This window comes from Chanodichthys erythropterus, chromosome 16 (assembly GCF_024489055.1).
Source record: "Chanodichthys erythropterus isolate Z2021 chromosome 16, ASM2448905v1, whole genome shotgun sequence".
Lineage (NCBI taxonomy): Eukaryota > Metazoa > Chordata > Actinopteri > Cypriniformes > Xenocyprididae > Chanodichthys > Chanodichthys erythropterus.
Window position 1 is genome coordinate 48,202,211 of NC_090236.1, and position 19,551 is coordinate 48,221,761.

At 38.0% G+C, this 19,551-nt stretch overlaps 1 protein-coding gene across 1 annotated transcript in view; it reads right to left on the reverse strand.

Moving 5' to 3' along the window:
* mier1b (mesoderm induction early response 1b, transcriptional regulator) overlaps positions 1 to 15,238 on the reverse strand; it is a 233,968-nt gene extending 218,730 nt beyond the window's left edge. Inside the window, exons 1-3 of the mRNA XM_067362729.1 lie at positions 15,151 to 15,238; positions 14,206 to 14,230; positions 13,991 to 14,091 (exon numbers count right to left, since the gene is read on the reverse strand). Of these exons, the coding sequence (XP_067218830.1) occupies positions 13,991 to 14,091; positions 14,206 to 14,230; positions 15,151 to 15,159 (135 nt within the window). The 5' untranslated portion in view covers positions 15,160 to 15,238. The remainder of the gene's footprint in view (positions 1 to 13,990; positions 14,092 to 14,205; positions 14,231 to 15,150) is intronic.
* Positions 15,239 to 19,551: the final 4,313 nt, after the last annotated feature.

The following is a 19,551-nucleotide window of genomic DNA, read 5'->3' on the forward strand; positions in this document are numbered from 1 at the left end:
ACTCTAAAATGTGCAGTTTTATCACAGCACAATGCCACAGATGTCGCAAATTTTGAGGGAGCGTGCAATTGGCATGCTGACTGCAGGAATATCCACCAGAGCTGTTGCCTGTGAACTGAATGTTAATTTCTCTACCATAAGCCGTCTCAAAAGGCATTTCAGAGAATTTGGCAGTACATCCAACCGGCCTCACAACCACAGACCATGTGTAACCACACCAGCCCAAGACCTCCACATCCAGCATCTTCACCTCCAAGATCATCTAAGACCCGCCACCCGGACAGCTGCTGCAACAATCGGTTTGCATAACCAAAGAATTTCTGCACCAACTGTCAGAAACCATCTCAGGGAAGCTCATCTGCATTCTCGACGTCCTCATCGGGGTCTCGACCTGACTGTAGTTAGTTGTCGTAACCGACTTGAGTGGGTAAATGCTCACATTCAATGCCGTCTGGCACTTTGGAGAGGTGTTCACTTCACGGATGAATCACGGTTTTCACTGTACAGGGCAGATGGCAGACAGCGTGTATGGCGTCGTGTGGGTGAGCGGTTTGCTGATGTCAACATTGTGGATCGAGTGGCCCATGGTGGCGGTGGGGTTATGGTATGGGCAGGTGTATGTTATGGACAATGAACACGGGTGCATTTTATTGATGGCATTTTGAATGCACAGAGATACCGTGATGAGATCCTGAGGCCCATAGTTGTGCCATTCATCCACGACCATCACCTCATGTTGCAGCATGATAATGCACGGCCCAATGTTGCAAGGATCTCTACACAATTCCTGGAAGCTAAAAACATCCCAGTTCTTGCATGGCCAGCATACTCACTGGACATGTCACCCATTGAGCATGTTTGGGATGCTCTGGTTCGGCGTATACAACAGAGTGTTCCAGTTCCTGCCAATATCCAGCAACTTCGCATAGCCACTGAAGAGGAGTGGACTAACATTCCACAGGCAAAAATCAACAACCTGATCAACTCTATTCGAAGGAGATGTGTTGCACTGCATGAGGCAAATGATGGTCACACCAGATAGTGATTGGTTTTTGGACCCCCGGACCCCCCCAATACAGTAAAACTGCACATTAAGGCACACCTGTGCAATAATCATGCTGTCTAATCAGCATCTTGATATGCCACACCTGTGAGGTGGATGGATTATCTCAGCAAAGGAGAAGTGCGCACTAACACAGATTTAGACATATTTGTGAACAATATTTGAGAGAAATAGGCCTTTTGTGTACATAGCAAAAGTCTTAGATCTTTGAGTTCAGCTCATGAAAAATGGGGGCAAAAACAATAGTGTTGCATTTATTTATATTTTTGTTCAGTGTATAATTCAAATCATGTAAATTGTTAGACTGCATAGATTAGGTCAGCCGGAACTGGGAACACTTCCCATAACGCCTGATGTACTCGCTACACCATAAGAAGAATGGCATTTACACTAATATTAGTCTCTCTCTGTTTATCCCAAGGTTTGCTGCAGCCTGCCAGATCCAGGCCGTATCTAGATGAGATGAAGGACCTGCATCTAGACATGCCGATAACGCAGCCCTGATGTTTCAACTAAACTATCCCCTGTGAAGGCCTCCTTCCCTTTCCCACATTATCGGAATTATTCCAATTCACATAGATCCGCTGACAAAAGTTTTTTTAATATCACTTTTTTAAAAAGACAAAGCTTCTGCGCACATACACACTCAAACACGCAAACCTATAGACTAAACATGTAAATGAATGGCAAGAATGCATTAAAGGTATTCGGTTTTCAGTAGGAAAAGTGTCATTTAAGCGGCCCCTAAAGTAATAATAAACAATGGAAGTGATTCAATCAAAAACCTTTAGCTCAATAATAGATTTTTTTCTTAGCGCTGCATTAAATCCAAAACAATAACAATTAATTTTCCTATTGTCACTGTGAAGCTGCTTTAAAACAATATGTATTGTGAAAAGCGTTATATAAATGAGGACGACTTGACTCATCTTTGGAACAAAAATTAAGATATTTTTGATGAAATCCGATGGCTCAGTGAGGCCTCTATTGAGAGCAAACTCATAGTCTCCTCTCAAGATCCATAAAGGTACTAAAAATATATTTAAAACAGTTAATATTCTATAATATTACCTTAATATTCTATGATGTGTACGTCATGTATTTCATGCAATTTGAAGCATGCTGAGCGTCTCAAAAGCATCCAAAAATGAATATTAAAGTTTGATGCATTGCCATGGCAACAGTGTTTTGAGATATCACAATTCTTTAAACAGGTCAACATTTGCCAAGTCTTGACATTATTCTGATGAAGTTTGAAGCAAATTGGATAAAAAAAAGAGGGTGATCTCAAAGCATTTTGAAAGTGACACTTCCTGCTGCCAGTTGGTGGCGCTATAACTTTGACTCACAATAGTGACATCCATGTGATCAGCCTCCTATAACAAACACACAGGTAAAGTTTCATAAAAATCAATCAATGTATGCAGAAGTTATAACATTTCCTGTTCCCCTTTTCTTGACATATATTCGTTGCCTCGCCATGGCCAAACCATTCGAGATATCAAAAATCCGCTGGCAAATTTAGCATTTAGCATTGACTTCATGCTGACCGAGTTTGGTGGTGATCGGATTAATTGCCTAGGAGGAGTATATCAAATTCCAGAGCATGCGTTTGATATACGGACCAAGTTTTCAGACCCCATTCAAGGGGGCGCCGTAGAGCCCGTGTCACGCCCAGGTCCCAGCCTCTGCGGCATCCTAATGGCCGCAGATTCCAATGTGTGTGCCAATTTTCAAGAGTTTTTGAGCATATTAAGGCCCCCACAAAGCCTCGGTTGGTGGAAAAAAAAATAATTCTCCTTAGAAAAACAATAGGGCTATGCGCCTTAGTGGCTTGGGCCCTAATAATCATTAGGAGATCAATAGGGTCCTAGGCCACCAGTGGCTTGGGCCCTAATAATACACAGAGCAATTCCAATAGGGTCCTCACATCATCGGTGCTTGGGCCCTATTAATCCTTAGGGGATCAAGAGGGCCCTGTGCCACTAGTGGCTTGGGCCCTAAAAATTAAAGCAGCAATGAAAGGGCCCTCACACCCGGGCTCACCACCACCAACAGGTGGCGCTTTGAGTGTAACCGAACATTGCCATGTAGATGTCTTCAGGCCAGCACTATTATCAAATGTGAAGTTTGGAGCAGATCGGACATTGTATGCCCGAGTTACAACAACTTCCTGCTTCTCTGTGTTAATCGCATACTTTAGCTCTTTGCCAAGTGTTGCAGGGCCCTATGCAAACATTTTTCTTTAGGAGCACAGTCAAAAATTTAGGAGCACTTTCTGATCAATAACAGACATTAACTTTCCCATTACAGCGCGATATTTTACCCGGATTGGGTTTCGGCCAGATGGGACCGATCCAAATCCGATATTGTGCGTATACTATTCTGTGTTATTGTTAAGCTCCACAAAAAGCACAGGGAAAAGAAACAGAGATTCCATGTTTAGTGGAATAACTAATGGAATATAGTTAAATTCTCTGCTAATCGGGTGACCAGAACGCGATTGGCAAAACAGAATACAACGCTTAAATTTATGGACTCGGGCACCTCTCTAATTCGGCATGAACCAAAATGTTTCCATGGCTGCAATGTCACATTTAATTGCTAACCTATTATTTCTTTTGTAAACAAAGCTTTGTACTTCATTCGTGTCATATTCACATAACTGGCACAGCCCTATCAGTGGGTAGGCCTACCGAATATACCCGGATTCTCGGTAGTAACGGTATTACAGTAATGCGGGTATCGTCTCATTTTCAAAATTTCAGTATCGACTTGGTACCGAAGTACCGGTACTTTTGACAACAGTACCCCCATGTCATCCAAGATGTTTTCTTTCTTTCGTCAGTCAAAAAGAAATTAAGGTTTTTGATGAAAACATTCCAGGATTATTCTCCTTATAGTGGACTTCAATGGCCTCCAAATGGTTGAAGGTCAAAATTACAGTTTCAGTGCAGCTTCAAAGGGCTTTAATCGATACCAGACGAGAAAAAAGGGTCTTATCTAGCAAAACAATCGGTCATTTAAAAAAAAAAATACAACTGTATATGCCTTATAAACACAAGTGATCGCCTTGTATGTGCTTCTGCTTTCCGTACTCTTCAAAAGCTTACGCTGCTTATGCCCTATGCCAGGGATGGACAACTCCGGTCCTGGAGGGCCAGTGTCCAGCAGAGTTTAGCTCCAACCCTAATCAAACACACCTGAATCAGCTAATCAAGGTCTTTAGGATTAGTAGAAAGTTATAGGCAAGTGAGTTTTTATCAGGGATGGAGATAAACTCTGCAGGACACTGGCCCTCCAGGACCGGAGTTGTCCATCCCTGCCCTACGCCTTCCCTATTCAACTTACAGAACGAACGCTAGAATAGGGAATTGGCCATTGAAGTCCACTATAAGGAGAATAATCCTGGAATGTTTTCTTCAAAAACCTTCATTTCTTTTCGACTGAAGAAAGAAAGACATGAACATCTTGGATGACATGGGGGTGAGTAAATTATCAGGAACATTTTTTTTGAAAGTGAACTAATCCTTTAAATCGTTAAATTAAAGTTTACGTAAATGCCTCCCTCGGCTGCGGCTGTCAGACATTTTCCATTCAGCATTCAAACTGTGTGTCGCATTCGGTTACGACAGTCAACACAATGAAATTCTCTCCAAAATGATTCAATGTACTTCATCTGTAGACAACGATACCGGTAATACAATTCGCATCAATGTATCTTCAATTTGTGCTTTGAACTTTTCAATGTGGAGCGCTGCCGCTGCGCACTGTGACTCCATGATTCTTCAAGCGCATCATTCTGCACACGGGATGTGCATAAGCGCATTGTGCCTCTCTGTATGGGAGCCGTTCAGATTATAATACTTTTGCACAATGAAAGATTGTTAATTGCATTTTTTGTTCTGTCCTATCTATCATATGTTGCTAACTCATTAAAAAACCTCTGCTATAAATTAAAAAGAAATGTCTTTAATTTGATAGTATAGCCTATATTTATATATAAATGTATTTCGTTTATGTCATGTATGATTCAAACATTCATGAAAAACAAGCCATGAGTCATGGATAAAGGAATCAGCTGGACTCCTGTTTTTTTTGTTTTTGTTTTTTTTATGTCTACCAAGCTAGTGAAGCTATTGGTTTATTTACAGTTGTTGCACTGATTCACAATTATTTAATAAAAAATTCACTACATTTGTGTCTATTTATTATTTTGTTTTACAAAGTTAGGAAAGTAATGTTTAAGTCAAGCCTGATACCTTGCACAAAAGAATGATCCCAGTTTCTTCCAAACAGCGAGGCATACAGTTTATTAGGTAATTTAGCACTTTTTTATGATTACTTGAATATCGGATTGGTATCAGTATCAGCCGATACTGAATCCCAAGTATCGGAATCGGTATCGGAAGCGAAAAAGGCGGATCGGTGCATCCCTACTTTAAATTAATTTCCACAGACATTTTTACCATTATAAGAGCATTTTTTTTTGTAATCTGGTTAAATGTATGCATCAAATTTCATCAATTTCTTAAATTAAAATAGAAAATTTGTTTTTAACAATAAATTCAGTTAGAACAATAAGACCCAATCAGACTATTACCTATCAAAAGAAATAATCAAAAAATCCATCTTTGCACTGCAGAAATGGCACAGAAGCTCCATCTGAAGTTTTTTTTTTTTTTTTAATTCATCAAGATTTTGTAACAATTTCTGAACAAGCTTACGATTAGGCAATATACACAACAAGCTTATGTTATATCTTAAGATTTTCCAGTAGGTGGCACTAAATCTTAATGTGTTAGTCATTCATCAGTCGTTCAAAATGCAGATTCAGACGTTATTGTGTCTAATGTTAAATCACTTAATATCAACTTAATATCACATTTGCAATCATACCAATACTCAGAGAAACAGGAGTATACCAGTGTGATATTACTTAACATATTAAGGCTTGCTGCAATTGACGGTGTTACCAGTGTTCAGCCGCAACACCGGTTACATCACTTCAACACTTCACTTGCCCACCATGACCGCAGCACCACCCCCCACCGTTGTTTAAATTTTTTATAGTAATTAAAATAATTTCGTTTAGTTAGAGTACAGATACAGTTAAAAACTAAACGTGTCTGCTCAAATCAGTGAGCCAGACGAGAGTCGCAGCACAGATCAGCAGCAGGAGTCAGATTTCACCTCACTTCGCCCATTTCTTCCCTCACTTCTCTGAATGACAAGATGGATGAAGATTTGGTTGCAAAGCAAAATGTAAAAGTGCAGATTTATGTGAGTTTGTCATTGTACTGTTTTGTTGTTGTGTATTTCAATAAGAATAATAATGAACCCACCCACTATTCAAACAACTGCCACCTCTGAATTGCCGCTACTTTAAAAGCGAAAGTAAAATGGCAGCACAGGCGTGTTTTTTGATAAAATTTTTGAAAGCATTTTTGCCCTCAAGCCCCTGTTAATTTCTGACCTTGCTCATGATAATCCAAACGTAGTATTTCCAGTTAATTTGGCTGAAACATCAGCAGCATGAGAGTCTTGTAAATGCGCATGCAATCTTTGAAGTGTAGTCCGTCATGAAAAGCAGCTGACTGCAGTACGAAACATAACTGTTGTTTAGTGTAGATGCATTTTAGGAGGTGTACTTTTTGTTCCAATTGTATTATAGTTCTATTCATGAGAATTCATCGGGTCACTCGCACCAGTGCTCCTAAATATTTTTTCACACTCGAACGCAGTTATTTTCAGGCCCAAATGCGAGCTAAATAGTTGCACTGTAGAGCACCGTGTTGCATGATTTAATGTGTTTATAGTATGTTTGGTACTTCGTGGCATATTGAAATGTGTTTCTGGGAGTGAATTACAGTGTAAAGCATGCCATTTCCTGTTGACAACAGGTGGAGCTATGACTAACTGAATATTTGCTTGTAGATGTCTTCAGGCCAGGACACACATGAAGTTTGGGGCAGGTCAGACATTGTATGCCCAAGTTACAACAGCTTCCTCTTTAATGGCGAAACATCAAAATTTGTCAGGCCGCCACGGACACGCTGTTCAACAAAACCTCAAGATCTTTGCAATGTAACATCACTAAGGCCTTAAGATAAGACAGACAAATATGATGTTGTTCTGGTTAAATCTCAATTGAGGAGTTAATCACAGTGTAAAACATGACATTTCCTGTTGCCCGCAGGTGGCGCTATGATTTTAGCTGAATATTTGCATGTACGTGAAATTTGGAGCAGATCGGACATTGTATGCCCGAGTTACAACAACTTCCTGTTTCATGGCAAAGCATCGAATTTTGTCAGGCCACCACAGACACGCCCTTCAGTGAAAACTGAAGATCTTCGCAATTTAAAGGGGTGGTTAAATGCGATTTCACTTTTTTAACTTTAGTTAGTGTGTAATGTTGCTGCTTGAGCATAAACAGTATCTGCAAAGTTACAGTGCTGAAAGTTAAATGCAAATGGAGATATTGTCTTTTAAAGTTAAATGACTACAAACACGACCGGTTTTGGACTACAACGGGTTGGTGACATCATAAACCCTGCAAAACACCCCCCCGGGAACACGCAACAAAGTGGGCGAGGCCATGTGGTGCAGCATGTGGAAGCGTAAGAGTTGTGTACACCGGACGCGTAAAAAGATAATAGAACCCATTATAATCTGTGATATTTTCTACACTGGATGCGGCGCAGAAGACAGCTTACAGAATCTACACGAGTTCAATGCTGGATGGCTATTACTGAATGCACAAATGCTATTACTGAAAGATGAAGCAGTTCCCACTTTAAAAGCAGAAGCTGCTGTTTATTGGCTTCAAACTGTAAGTACTTTATTGTTTGTACATGTCTTTTAAATGTATAGTCCTGTTGCTATTTTTGGTTGCATCAAGGACATTTACAAAGTGCAACTCGTTTTTGCTTCACTAGCCAGTTAGCTAAATTCTAAAAACACCAACAAACTTATGTGTTCATAGACAAAGAGCTGTTCATTCTATAAATTAAAAGCTACCTTTACAAAAATGCGACTACTCGGTCATGTATTCGGCTACAGTAAAGCTTTAATCAGGATAAAACCATATATTGAAAGCTAACAAACAGCAGTGACAGCATATCTAAACACTTTGACACAAATGCAAAATGAAATACCATTCATAAACGTCCTTTAAAAGTCGTGATTGCACCTTGACCCTCTTCATCTGGGTCTAATTCGAGCTCAATTTGATACAGCAATATAGACACTATTATTTACATTTTCACTGAAGCAACGAATGGTAAGGGCTGTGTCGTTTCCGGACGCTTCAGCGAATCACGATACACTGGGCAGGCTACCAACCTGCTGACCAATCTGAGCACACTGCATATTTCGGAGGGAGTGGCTTCATCGAAGCAGGAAGTCAAACGAGCCGTTCATATGACAGTGGAAACAGAGGTGTAGAATAAAGATAAAATATATGTAAAATACAGCGTTTTCAAAAAAACAAAGCATTAAGACATGTTAAACTGTGCCCCAAGAACACAATCAAGCCTAGAAAAAAAACACTTAACCACCCCTTTAACGTCGCAATGCCCCCTTTTTTTTTCCTCTGCAAATTTTGCAGAGAAAATTCAAAATATCTCACTTCCTGTTGAGTTTTCAGATTTTGCACCCGGGACGAGCCATTTGCCACACCTAATTCTGAAACCCATATCAGAAGTACATTTTCACCACTTCTGATACGTGTGCAAACTTTCATGAGTTTGAGCATGTTTAGGCCCTAAAAAATGCGATTCATTTTGGAGAAGAAGAATAATTGACCAGGCAATTACAATAGGGTCTCACACCATCGGTGCTCAGGCCCTAATAATCCTTAGGGCAGGGGTCTCAAACTCAAATTGGCGGGGGGCCATTTCTGTCATTGGCACCTCATAGGAGGGCCATATTAACATTCAAGCACAAGAAAGCACAACATTTCAGAAAATTTACTTTCCTTTGCATTATTTCTCATTTACTTTCATTAGGCCTACTAAAATGTTTTTATACCTATACTATAAACATTTTATTTACCATACTAAATGTAAACAGCAGTGTCTCTCTCATTGTTACAGAGTGTAATGTAATTATATAATACTATTACTAATATAATTCTACTAATATAGCCTACTAATATAATACTATTAATTGCAATAGTCTGGTGCAACTTCTCACATCCAACAAAGTGCATGGAATAAAAAAATGTGTAATTTAGGAACAAAACCATAGACTGTAAAAAATATGGACGTAGTGTCCGTGACGTCACCCATAGAGTTCTGAACAGCAGTTTTGATGCAAAAATGAGGCCGCGGCCATCTTAGTTGCACGTGACCGCACGTCACTCACGGATAACTGAAAATGGGCAAAGAGGCGGGACATAGTTGGAGCCCATGCGACTTGTTGCTGAAACCACGCCCGCCTAGCATATCTATCTTAGATACTATCTAAAATATTAATAAAGATAACAATATCATTAGAAAGTACTAAAGGTTTACTGTCAATCTACGGTGATTTTAAGATAACATTATAGATGCTCTAACACCTGTAGGCTAATTAATTTGTGTGGGGTGTGCAAATAACACAAATCAAATGGGATTTCATACCTTTATAATGAAATAGAGATCGCGAGATGAATCCAATCCGCTGCACTTGGTAATGTCCATTTCAAAACATAAAACATCGTTTATAACGTAAAACTCTATACGTACATATATAGGTAACGTACCAGATATCTGTATAACTTTCAAATGTTCTCTCAAACTAATGAGCACGTGTCCAAAGTATAATTTTTCAAAATAGTGCAGCAGTTTTAGTCTAGTATCCAAGCAGTGCTGTCGGAGTTGTATATCCTCCTGGTATTGTCATTGTTGTAAATCTCAGGAACAAAACTTTTAGCCAATGCCACGACGATCCAACAACGTGTGTTCCGCATGCGAGCACATGTACACAGACTGACATCTGTCTCAAGTATGCAGCAAGCCATATATTGTATAAAATAATCCAGAAAAAAGCACAAATACGACTGAGATGCCAAATTCAGCGACTGGAATTAGCTGCTAAGGTAACATGACGGCTCACAGACAGCAGCGGCATACCTGTCACTCAAGTGACCATGCCCTTAATTATGCAGAACTTTAAGGCTTAATATAATTTAAACGGATGAGTTATAAAAAAATTCACCCCCCTCAGAGTTGTCATGAAGGGCAAAATTAGCAGTATAGACCAAAACACAATGTGAACCAGAGTGTAAACATGTTTTTTTCTGCTCTAAACTTGGCTGTTTTAACATGATGATCAATGAGATTCTGCTCCCTTTTGCAGCCTGTCCCTAGCGGCAAGTCGATGAATCGCAGTTTAAGTTACTTCCATATTGGCTTCACAAGAAACTGGGGGAGGTTGCCGCTTGAACAAAACCAGCAAAACTTGTGGCGTGGAGGGGTCCGAAATAAACACAAAACTGGAGCTATATATATCAACTTTATTTTGTCAAAAAATAAAAATCTCTCATTGTTACATACATTATTAGTTTTTAACATTTAGTGGAAGTATTTTCCCTTACTTTATGTTAGCTTAAATAACATTAAAATCTTGCACTGAACAACACTGTACTGAACAAATACAATCCCTGAATACATTTGTACACTCTTCTGTTTCTTGACAGACAGGCAGTGCTTGCGCTCACACAGCTGAGACACATTTGTCCAAGATGCTGTTTGAACATCGGTAACGTTTAATGGTTGCATCGGACGCGTTTCGGTGGTTTTAAATCGACGCTCATGACTTAAAGTTGAGTGCTTTTACTGTGATTTAGGCAAGCGCGCAGAGAGAGCGCAGCTCATGGTTGCATAGCAACGACAGACGCCACTGGAGCAAAAGCGCATTGGAAAGGAGAATGCGGTATGTGAATGCCCTCATAGAACGGTGACTTTTTCTTTGCATATCAGTCAGGTAGCAACTAGGGATTAATAATAATTTAGCGGGCCGGATTATGTTTTATTTTTGAGATTAGTTGCGGGCTGGGTAGAGGGGGAGGACGGGCCGTAAATGGCCAGCGGGCTGGCAGTTTGAGACCACTGCCTTAGGGGAACAATAGGGCCTTCGCCCTTTCAGGGCTTTGGACCCAAAAATAATCTTTGACTATAACTGAATTTTGCCATGTAGATGTGTTCAGGCCAGGACTTTTATGAAACGTGAAGTTTGGAGCAGTTCGGACATTTTATGCCTGAGTTACAACAACTTCCTGTTTTGTGGCGTTAATAGCAAACATTAGCACTTAGCCAAGTGTTGCATGATTTAATGTGTTTGTAGTAGGTTTGGTACTTTGTGGCATATTGAAATGTTTGTGGGAGTGAATTACAGTGTAAAGCATGCCATTTCCTGTTGCCAGCAGGTGGCACTATGACTAACTGAATATTGGCATATAGATGTCTTTAGGCCAGGACCCTTATCACACATGTGAAGTTTGGGCCAGCTCGGACATTGCATGCCTGAGTTACAAGAGCTTCCTCTTTCATGGTGAAACATCAGATTTTGCCAGTCCGCCACGGACACACCCTTCAGCGAAAACTCACCATCTTCGCAATATATCATCACTAAGGCCTTAAGATTAGACTGACAACATATGGTGTTTATCTGGTTTAATCTCTATGAGGAGTTAATCACAGTGTGAAACAAGTCATTTCCTGTTACCCACAGGTGGCGCTATGACTGTAACTGAATATTGCCATGTAGATGTCTTCGGGCTAGGTCTCTAATAAAACATGTGAAGTTTGGGGTAGATCGGACATTGTATGCTCGAGTTCCTGTTTCAACAACTTCCTGTTTCATGGCGAAACATCGAACTTTGTCAGGCTGCCACGGACACGCCCTTCTGTAAAAACTCTAGATCTTCACAATTTAACATCGCAAAGGCCTTAAGATCAGGGGTCTTCAATGTTTTTCAGGGCGTGGACCCCTTAGGCGACAGACATGGAGCGAGGACCCCCGATATAAAATGTGTCAAACAGAGCTACATATTAAGCACTGATATTAGTAGAAACTAACCCTATTAAGTTAGATCAGAACTATGCACATTATTTTTGTTGCACAGGCATCACTGCATGTATATTACTTTCATAAATTGACATTTAGCCTATGCATAAAATAAACATTGTGATAAAAATGCAAAAAACGTTCCAATAAAAAAATCACAATTCATTAGCTGTTAGTAATTGTTGTAAATTATTTTAATGGATTTACATACATTTTAATCTTATAATCAGATGGACAAGTTTATTAGAAATTCACATTTTAATTTTTCTGTGAGATGGACAACTAAAAATTAGATCACTGAGTATCTGAAATTAGTGCAGATTCTCTAGTAAAGTGCAGATGTAATGTGTAAGCAGCGGCTCCACCATAACAAGAATAATGTACAGTGGGACATTTAAGATTATTTACAAGTCATTACCTTCACAAATAACTGGAATGGAATTTAAAAAATGTTTTAGTAATAGTCTGCATTTAAATTGCGTGCATTAATTTTGACATGCAATAATTTTGTCCTGTGGTAGTTTTAACTAGGCCTGTGCAATTTTGATAGTGAATCACGCATTTATACATGTCACTTCTGAAACTTTGCAGCATCTAACTGGCCATCGGTCCTTTTCAAGTTGAAAAACAAACCTTTTTTCAATGGACTAGTTATATAGCACAGAAAGTGCCAAAGACCGCTCCCACCCCTTACAGTTACTAGAAAGCTGTCACTCATCTCAGTTTGCGATCTCACAACGTTACCTTAAAATCAATAAAGCTGTCTACACTGCATAATGAATATCTTACTTATATCGTGTCTTTGTTTGTTAATGAGAGAATTCAGTGAGCAGGACTCAGCAAACTCCAGCATTTTAAGCAGTGAGTGGATTATAAATTAAACACTCCTGATTGGCTAACATTGCGTTCAAGTTGTCAACAAACTTGTCAGAAATGTAGCCAATCACAGACCGCTGCAAAAATATGCAAACTCAAAATGCAATGTTGCATATTATATTATTACAGTATCAGCTGAGGGAGTTCGTGCTTGTTTCGGGGTGCTTATATTGAAATTAGACTACATGCTCACGCAACAGCGCTTCAGACTGCTTCAAAGTGATTCTCAATCAATGAAAAGCACAGATTTATGCCAAGCGATTGCTAATGAACTCAAGTTGATGAATTATTACAATGTCAACTTTATGACCTTTATATAAAATGTTTTAGAAGGTTGTAAGAATCTGAAGGATCAGCCTGCAATAGTACAGACATTTCAAAATAATGAAATGTCCGGTGTATTTCGGGCTTGTTTATAATTAAAAGTCACACGCTAAGTTTTTTATTTTCTTCTAGGCATTATTGGTATTTTGGTTACACAATAAATTGTATTTAATTTGATTTCCATTTAATTCATAGTAAATTAGTGTAGTCTTCCCCACAGAAAGAAAAGACTAAGGACATTATTTGACACATATATTATTTATTATATAAATTTCACTAGTAAAATCTGTGTCCCATCCACTGAGAGAGACACTATATGACAGCAAGGAGAACATAGGAAAAGGATAACCGTTTAAATGCTGTAATTTTGCATAATTTACAAGGCATAATAATGCATAATATTAGAATGTAATTAAATGTAATATGCCAAATCATACATTATTTGTTTGTCACATGTAGTAGACCATTTTTGTGCCGTGGATAATAGGATGATTTTTCACCCGGTTACAACCGCAAGTATATTTCAAAACTGTGGGAAGCACCGCATAACCTTTTGAAGAATTAAAATCCATTGAGTTATACTAATCCCTTGTGTTATGCATTTTTACATGACCAAAAGCAGGTCTTGTAAAACAAAAGATCAGCACATTGAGAATCAGGATAAGATCAAACCTTTGCGAGTTCTTCAATCTCACTGCCAAAGTTAGTCTCTCCCTCTGGCAGCTCCTCGTCTTCAGGAGTCTGATCATCATCATAATCAGGCAACAGCATCTCTGTTGACAGGTCAAAATCAACATTGTCAGAACCAACCAATACTCATGGCATCAAACCATGAGTACGTATAAAGACATGTTTAACCATGTTAAAAAGACTAATAACAGTCTTACCTGGGCTTGAACTCCCCAAAGAGGGCTAAAAATTCAAAAAAAAGAAAAAGACACAACAAAAAATGAAAAAGAAGCAAAAAAAACATATGCTGTAACTTTTGGATGAAAAATAATGAAGGAAAACCATTTTATTTGGAAGAACTAAATATCAGGCTTGGTTTTTAGGACAATTTTGTTATTGTGTTGTCGCTGTTGGATATCCGATATAAAATCTGGGTCCTGATGTAGTTGTAAAGTCAGTTATAAACCCCTGGACTAAATAACAGTAAATTATCAAAATGACCAGTAAAATCTGTTAATTGTAATGATCCATGGTCTGTGATAAACATCTGTGTTGATGACTATGTATGGCAGGCATCCAGGCAGACCTAAATCAGAATAAATAAATAAAAAAAATGCTCTAAAGCAGTTTTCCAGTGATCCGTTTTATTTTATTTAGTTTATACACCAACAAAAATGCCTGTTATATTAAACCTCACAGCAGGCCAGGGTTAAACATCTTTGATAAAACGTTAGGAATCAGAGATGCTCTGTGTGTATTACTCTGGAAGTTAAGGCTGATGCCTAGCTAATACTTTGTCTAGCCTTGATTAGGAACACTCTTTTAAGTACAAATCTGGGTATAGAAATAGCCATAAATTCAGGATTTAGAATAAATAATCAATACACTCGTCAGTGCCTGTGTAAACATATAAGATATAATTAATGTAAGGTAATGTATTAAAGTATGGTTATAATGGAGTATCTGGCTACCTGAAGGCGAGCTAACTGCTATTAACTTTGCAGAAATAAAATTTCAAAGAATTTAACGAGTCGTTCGACCTAAATTAGCTTAGTTACGATTTAATGTAATTTTCAGATCCATTAACAAAAATATTCCTTCAGTTAACTGCAAATAAACGGTTATTTATTTCTGGAAAATAATTAAAATAATTTCCTTCTTACCTCCGCCATATTTACAGCGCTGCTGAGGGTCAGCGGAATGTGGGCGGAGTCAGTGGAAATCCCCGGATGTTCTCTTTCTCGCTTTCGCTCTCGCTCTCTCTTTCTCTCCCTCTCTCTCTCTAAATTCAGTTTTTAGGTTTTGCGGTAATTCATTGACATAATAATATAATACAGATTTAAAGGAAGAAACAACAAAATAATGACTGTAGGCTAACACTTATATTATTTTTCTTTTATTTTATTATTAGGCTACATTATGAGGATTTCTTGAAGTGTGAAGTTTTGTTCCACATGTGCTTGGAGACTAGTGAGAAGTAAACATCCAAAATACACTTTTTAGTTATTATTTTATTACACTTTATATATGTCTATTGGTTTTCTCAAAATTATTTTTGTCATGGACTAAACCAGAAATCTCCATTTCTTAGCAAATAGGCTCGCCATATTTTCCATTTTGTATTCTTTTTCCTGAAGGTTTACTAAAAGGTTTGTTTATTTGTCTGTTTTCCTTCCATTTCTTCTGGCTGTTAAAATTATTTTCTGACTTACTGAGTGAGAAAGAAAGATATCCAAACACCTGTAAAAGTTAATTATTTATTTTATATAGGCTATTTAAAAAAAAAAAATAAATAAATAAATAAAAACGTATGTTTTTGGTTAGAAACCAGATAAGAACGTTTGGAGTGTGGGTGTGGAGGCAGCCAATGTTTTTCACAGACCTTTTACTCATAAATTAAAAACCCATTATAAAAACTAATTGGAATATCTTGAGGGAACCTGCACTGGTGAATTAGTCTTCTGGTTAAAATTCTTAATTTTAGGCCTATACATAAAGCAAAGTACATGTCAATTACACCAAATGGTAGACTGTTTTCCACTTAATTTAAGATCTTTTACTATTTTCTAACCCCAATACAGGACAATCGTAAGCTGCAGCACATCTTGGCTGTTGAAAAAGATACTAGGCTACTTGATGTATTAGATCAGGGGTAAGCAAGTTCGGTCCTAGAGAGCTGCTGTCCTGCAGAGTTTAGCTCCAACCCTGAAAAAAAAACACCTTCACCTGCCTTTAGCCTTAGTAATCCTGAGGAGCCTGATTATCTTGTTCAGGTGTGTTTGATTAAGGTAGAAGCAAAACTCTGAAGGACAGCGGCTCTCTAGGACCAAACTTGCCTATCCCTGTATTAGATGTATGATTGATTTTTGATTCAATATGCAAAATTTTTATTTTATTGTTTTAAAGATTTATTGTTTTATTGTTTTGATTTCATTGTTTTAAATATTTGTTTTAAAGATTTAGATTTTATTGTTTTAAAGATTCACGTGTTTTTTATGACTCTGTGTTCCCCTATCTTTAACTCGCCATTATGAGGTGAAAATACTAACTGGACCATATTATCCTTCACATCTTACACACCCAAAATCGGCTAATTTCACTGCCAAATCAGAAGCGCAATAGAACAGTTTTTTTTTTTTTTTTTTTTATTAAGTCACCAGTAAATTGAATGGCTCCTACAGTAAATGTTATATTGTCTTATATGTTTTATTTTACTAGTTGTGGAATCCAACCATTCAAAATTGTATGTACGTTTTAATGGATCACACTACAAAAATAATGATCTTTATAATACATTATGCATTGCTGTGTCCATTATTGCATAATTCCCACTTTTGGACACTTTTGCTTTAACGGACATTAGACAACACTGCAAAATCAAGCTGTTATATTCATATATTTATTGTTCAAAATTCAAAATTTTTCTTATGCATTTCCTTAATTTAATTTCATATATTGGTATTAATTTAGTGTTTATAATGCTAATACTTGAACTTCAAAGAATTTAAACCCAAACTGACTGGGTTTCTAGAGAGCAGTGGTTTTGTGAAAAAAGTGGAAGACTTAAACACAGTCTGTAAAATAAACTGTTAAAAGGATTTGATGATGACTAGTCAGTATCATCAGTATTTTATTCTGTGTTGTCATAACTCAGGATTTCAGCTTTAATATACGTTTTTTTATCAAAGCAGCTGATATTGCCATAGAAACTAGTGTATTGCCGAGTCGCTTTCACCATAAAATGGTCGAAACACAGGGCTGCTGCCGGGCACCGGTGTTGCAATGGAAAGTTCTATTGAGTGTCGCTTCTTGTTAGTGTATATTCTTTGCTACCGTCACCAGATCCCACTCACCAGAGTACTAATGCCATTCACCTGTCAGCGATCAACAGCCAGCTCCATATAAACTGCACTCCACCCGTTCATTCACTGTCTGGTCTCAATCTTACCTTGTTGTGTTCCCAGAACGACTTACCTGCACTACACTTACCAGTTGTTCCTGCTAGCCATCCTAATTCTCCTCAGGTTACCTGGACTGCTATCACTGCTGTGTTTTCATCTCTGGTCAATAAACCTGCTGTTGATTATCACTCACCTCTGTGTTCCTCGTCTATCCGCTGGCAACCAAGAGGGTGCTTTTGTTTTTTTAAATGAATCTTCAAAGTTCTCAAGACACTTAACTTTTTCCCCCCCCCACATTTTGCAAGTACAGAGTGAAACAACAATACCATAAAATGCATGAAACGTTCGAAATTGTGGCATCTCATAAAATATGAACAGGGACGTTCAAAAACTAAATGGATAATAGACTTTCACAGTAAAAAGAGAATTTGTAATCTATGTCCAGATGAAAACGCTCTATTCTGTCTTTCAGCCCATCTGGTCTGCGTGTAATCCACATGTACCAGATGTGGGCCAGATCTGGGCCACACGATGTTGCTGACTGTGTGGGCTGTGAGCAAATGTGCTGTTTTCCTTTTGGATCCAACATATGCAACTTTAAACAATGAAATGTCAATCTCAACCAAAAAATGTTGTGGATCAAAACTCAACATTGTATCAATGTCACTTTGTTATTTGGGATCTAATTGATTGGTTACTGAACTTGTCATGAATTAAACCAAAAACTAATCTAAAAACGATTGTTTGGAGGCCTTACTTTCAGTGTTACACCAAGTGCAACTGATTTCTGAACAGAAATAGCATTTTGATAGTATTTTAGTACAGTATATTCATGACAATGAAATATTCTTTAACTGAAATATGGAACTTAAATGTCCAAAATTCATATTTCATATATATTTTCGTATTTGCCTAAATTATTTTGCTGTCCTCTTTACTTAAAGAGAAAAAGAGAGGAAATTGAGTCCATCTGTAACCCAGGTTACTAGAAATCCTGTAACTGAAAAAAAAAAAAAACTACAAGACTGGGGAACATTCATTCTTTTCATGCTGAGTTGTACTTTCATGTCAGGAAATGAACACGGAGAGATGTTCCAAGTGCAAGTAAAACAATATTTATTGACAATACGCTGTACAATAACTTCACTCCAAATGGGCAGTCGTTGCAGTGACAGAGACGTGCAGAGGCAATAGTGTGCAAAGGCAGATGGCGCAGGGCTGCAGCGGGTATCAGAAACCAAAGAATAATCCAACCCAGACGTGGGCACAAGACGAAAGTCCAGAACTCCAGGAAGTGAACACAGAAACACAACACAACACGACACGACACGACACGACACTGGGACAGCCTGCAACGAACTGACAAAGACACCATGTAGACACGCACGAGATATAGCAAACACAGAACAAGACACGGCTGGCAGCACATCACAATCAAACAGGTGGGTGACGCCCACACAATCAGTAACCACAGGCAACACACACCACAACCACACGAGGGCGAGTAAGTGAACCCATGAACCATGACATTTCATTACAAAAATCAAATCATGCTGTTTTTAATATTCCAGAGACTTCGTTGTGACATAATTCCACACTGAATCTGATTAAAGTCAATCACTCACTTACGGAATGTATTTGGTTTTTTTTGTATTTGATTTTTTTGTAATATAACTAAACTGTACTCATTTAATTTCTTTGTAAAAGTGTTGATCTTTTTTTCTCTTTTTTTTGACATTAAGTAATGTGAGTATATGAAAGATACATGTAAACGTTTCCATTTAAAACTAATTTTGTACATTGAGTTGATCTTGCATTCTTTTAATACAGAGTTGTCATTACAAAACTGAAGTTATATGTCATCTTCACTATTTCAGAGACCTCATCATTGTGACATCATTCCACATTGTCTTCAGTTTGGGGCAATCACTCAAGTGTTTTTTGTTTTATTGAATTAAGAATTGAATTTTCCTCGGCATAGTTAAATAAGTTCAGTACATGGAAATGACATACAGTGAGTCTCAAATTCCATTGTTTCCTCCTTATATAAATCTCATTTGTTTAAAAGACCTCCAAAGAACAGGCGAATCTCAACATAACACTGACTGTTACGTAACAGTCAGGGTGTACGCCCCCAATATTTGCATATGTCAGCTCATGTTC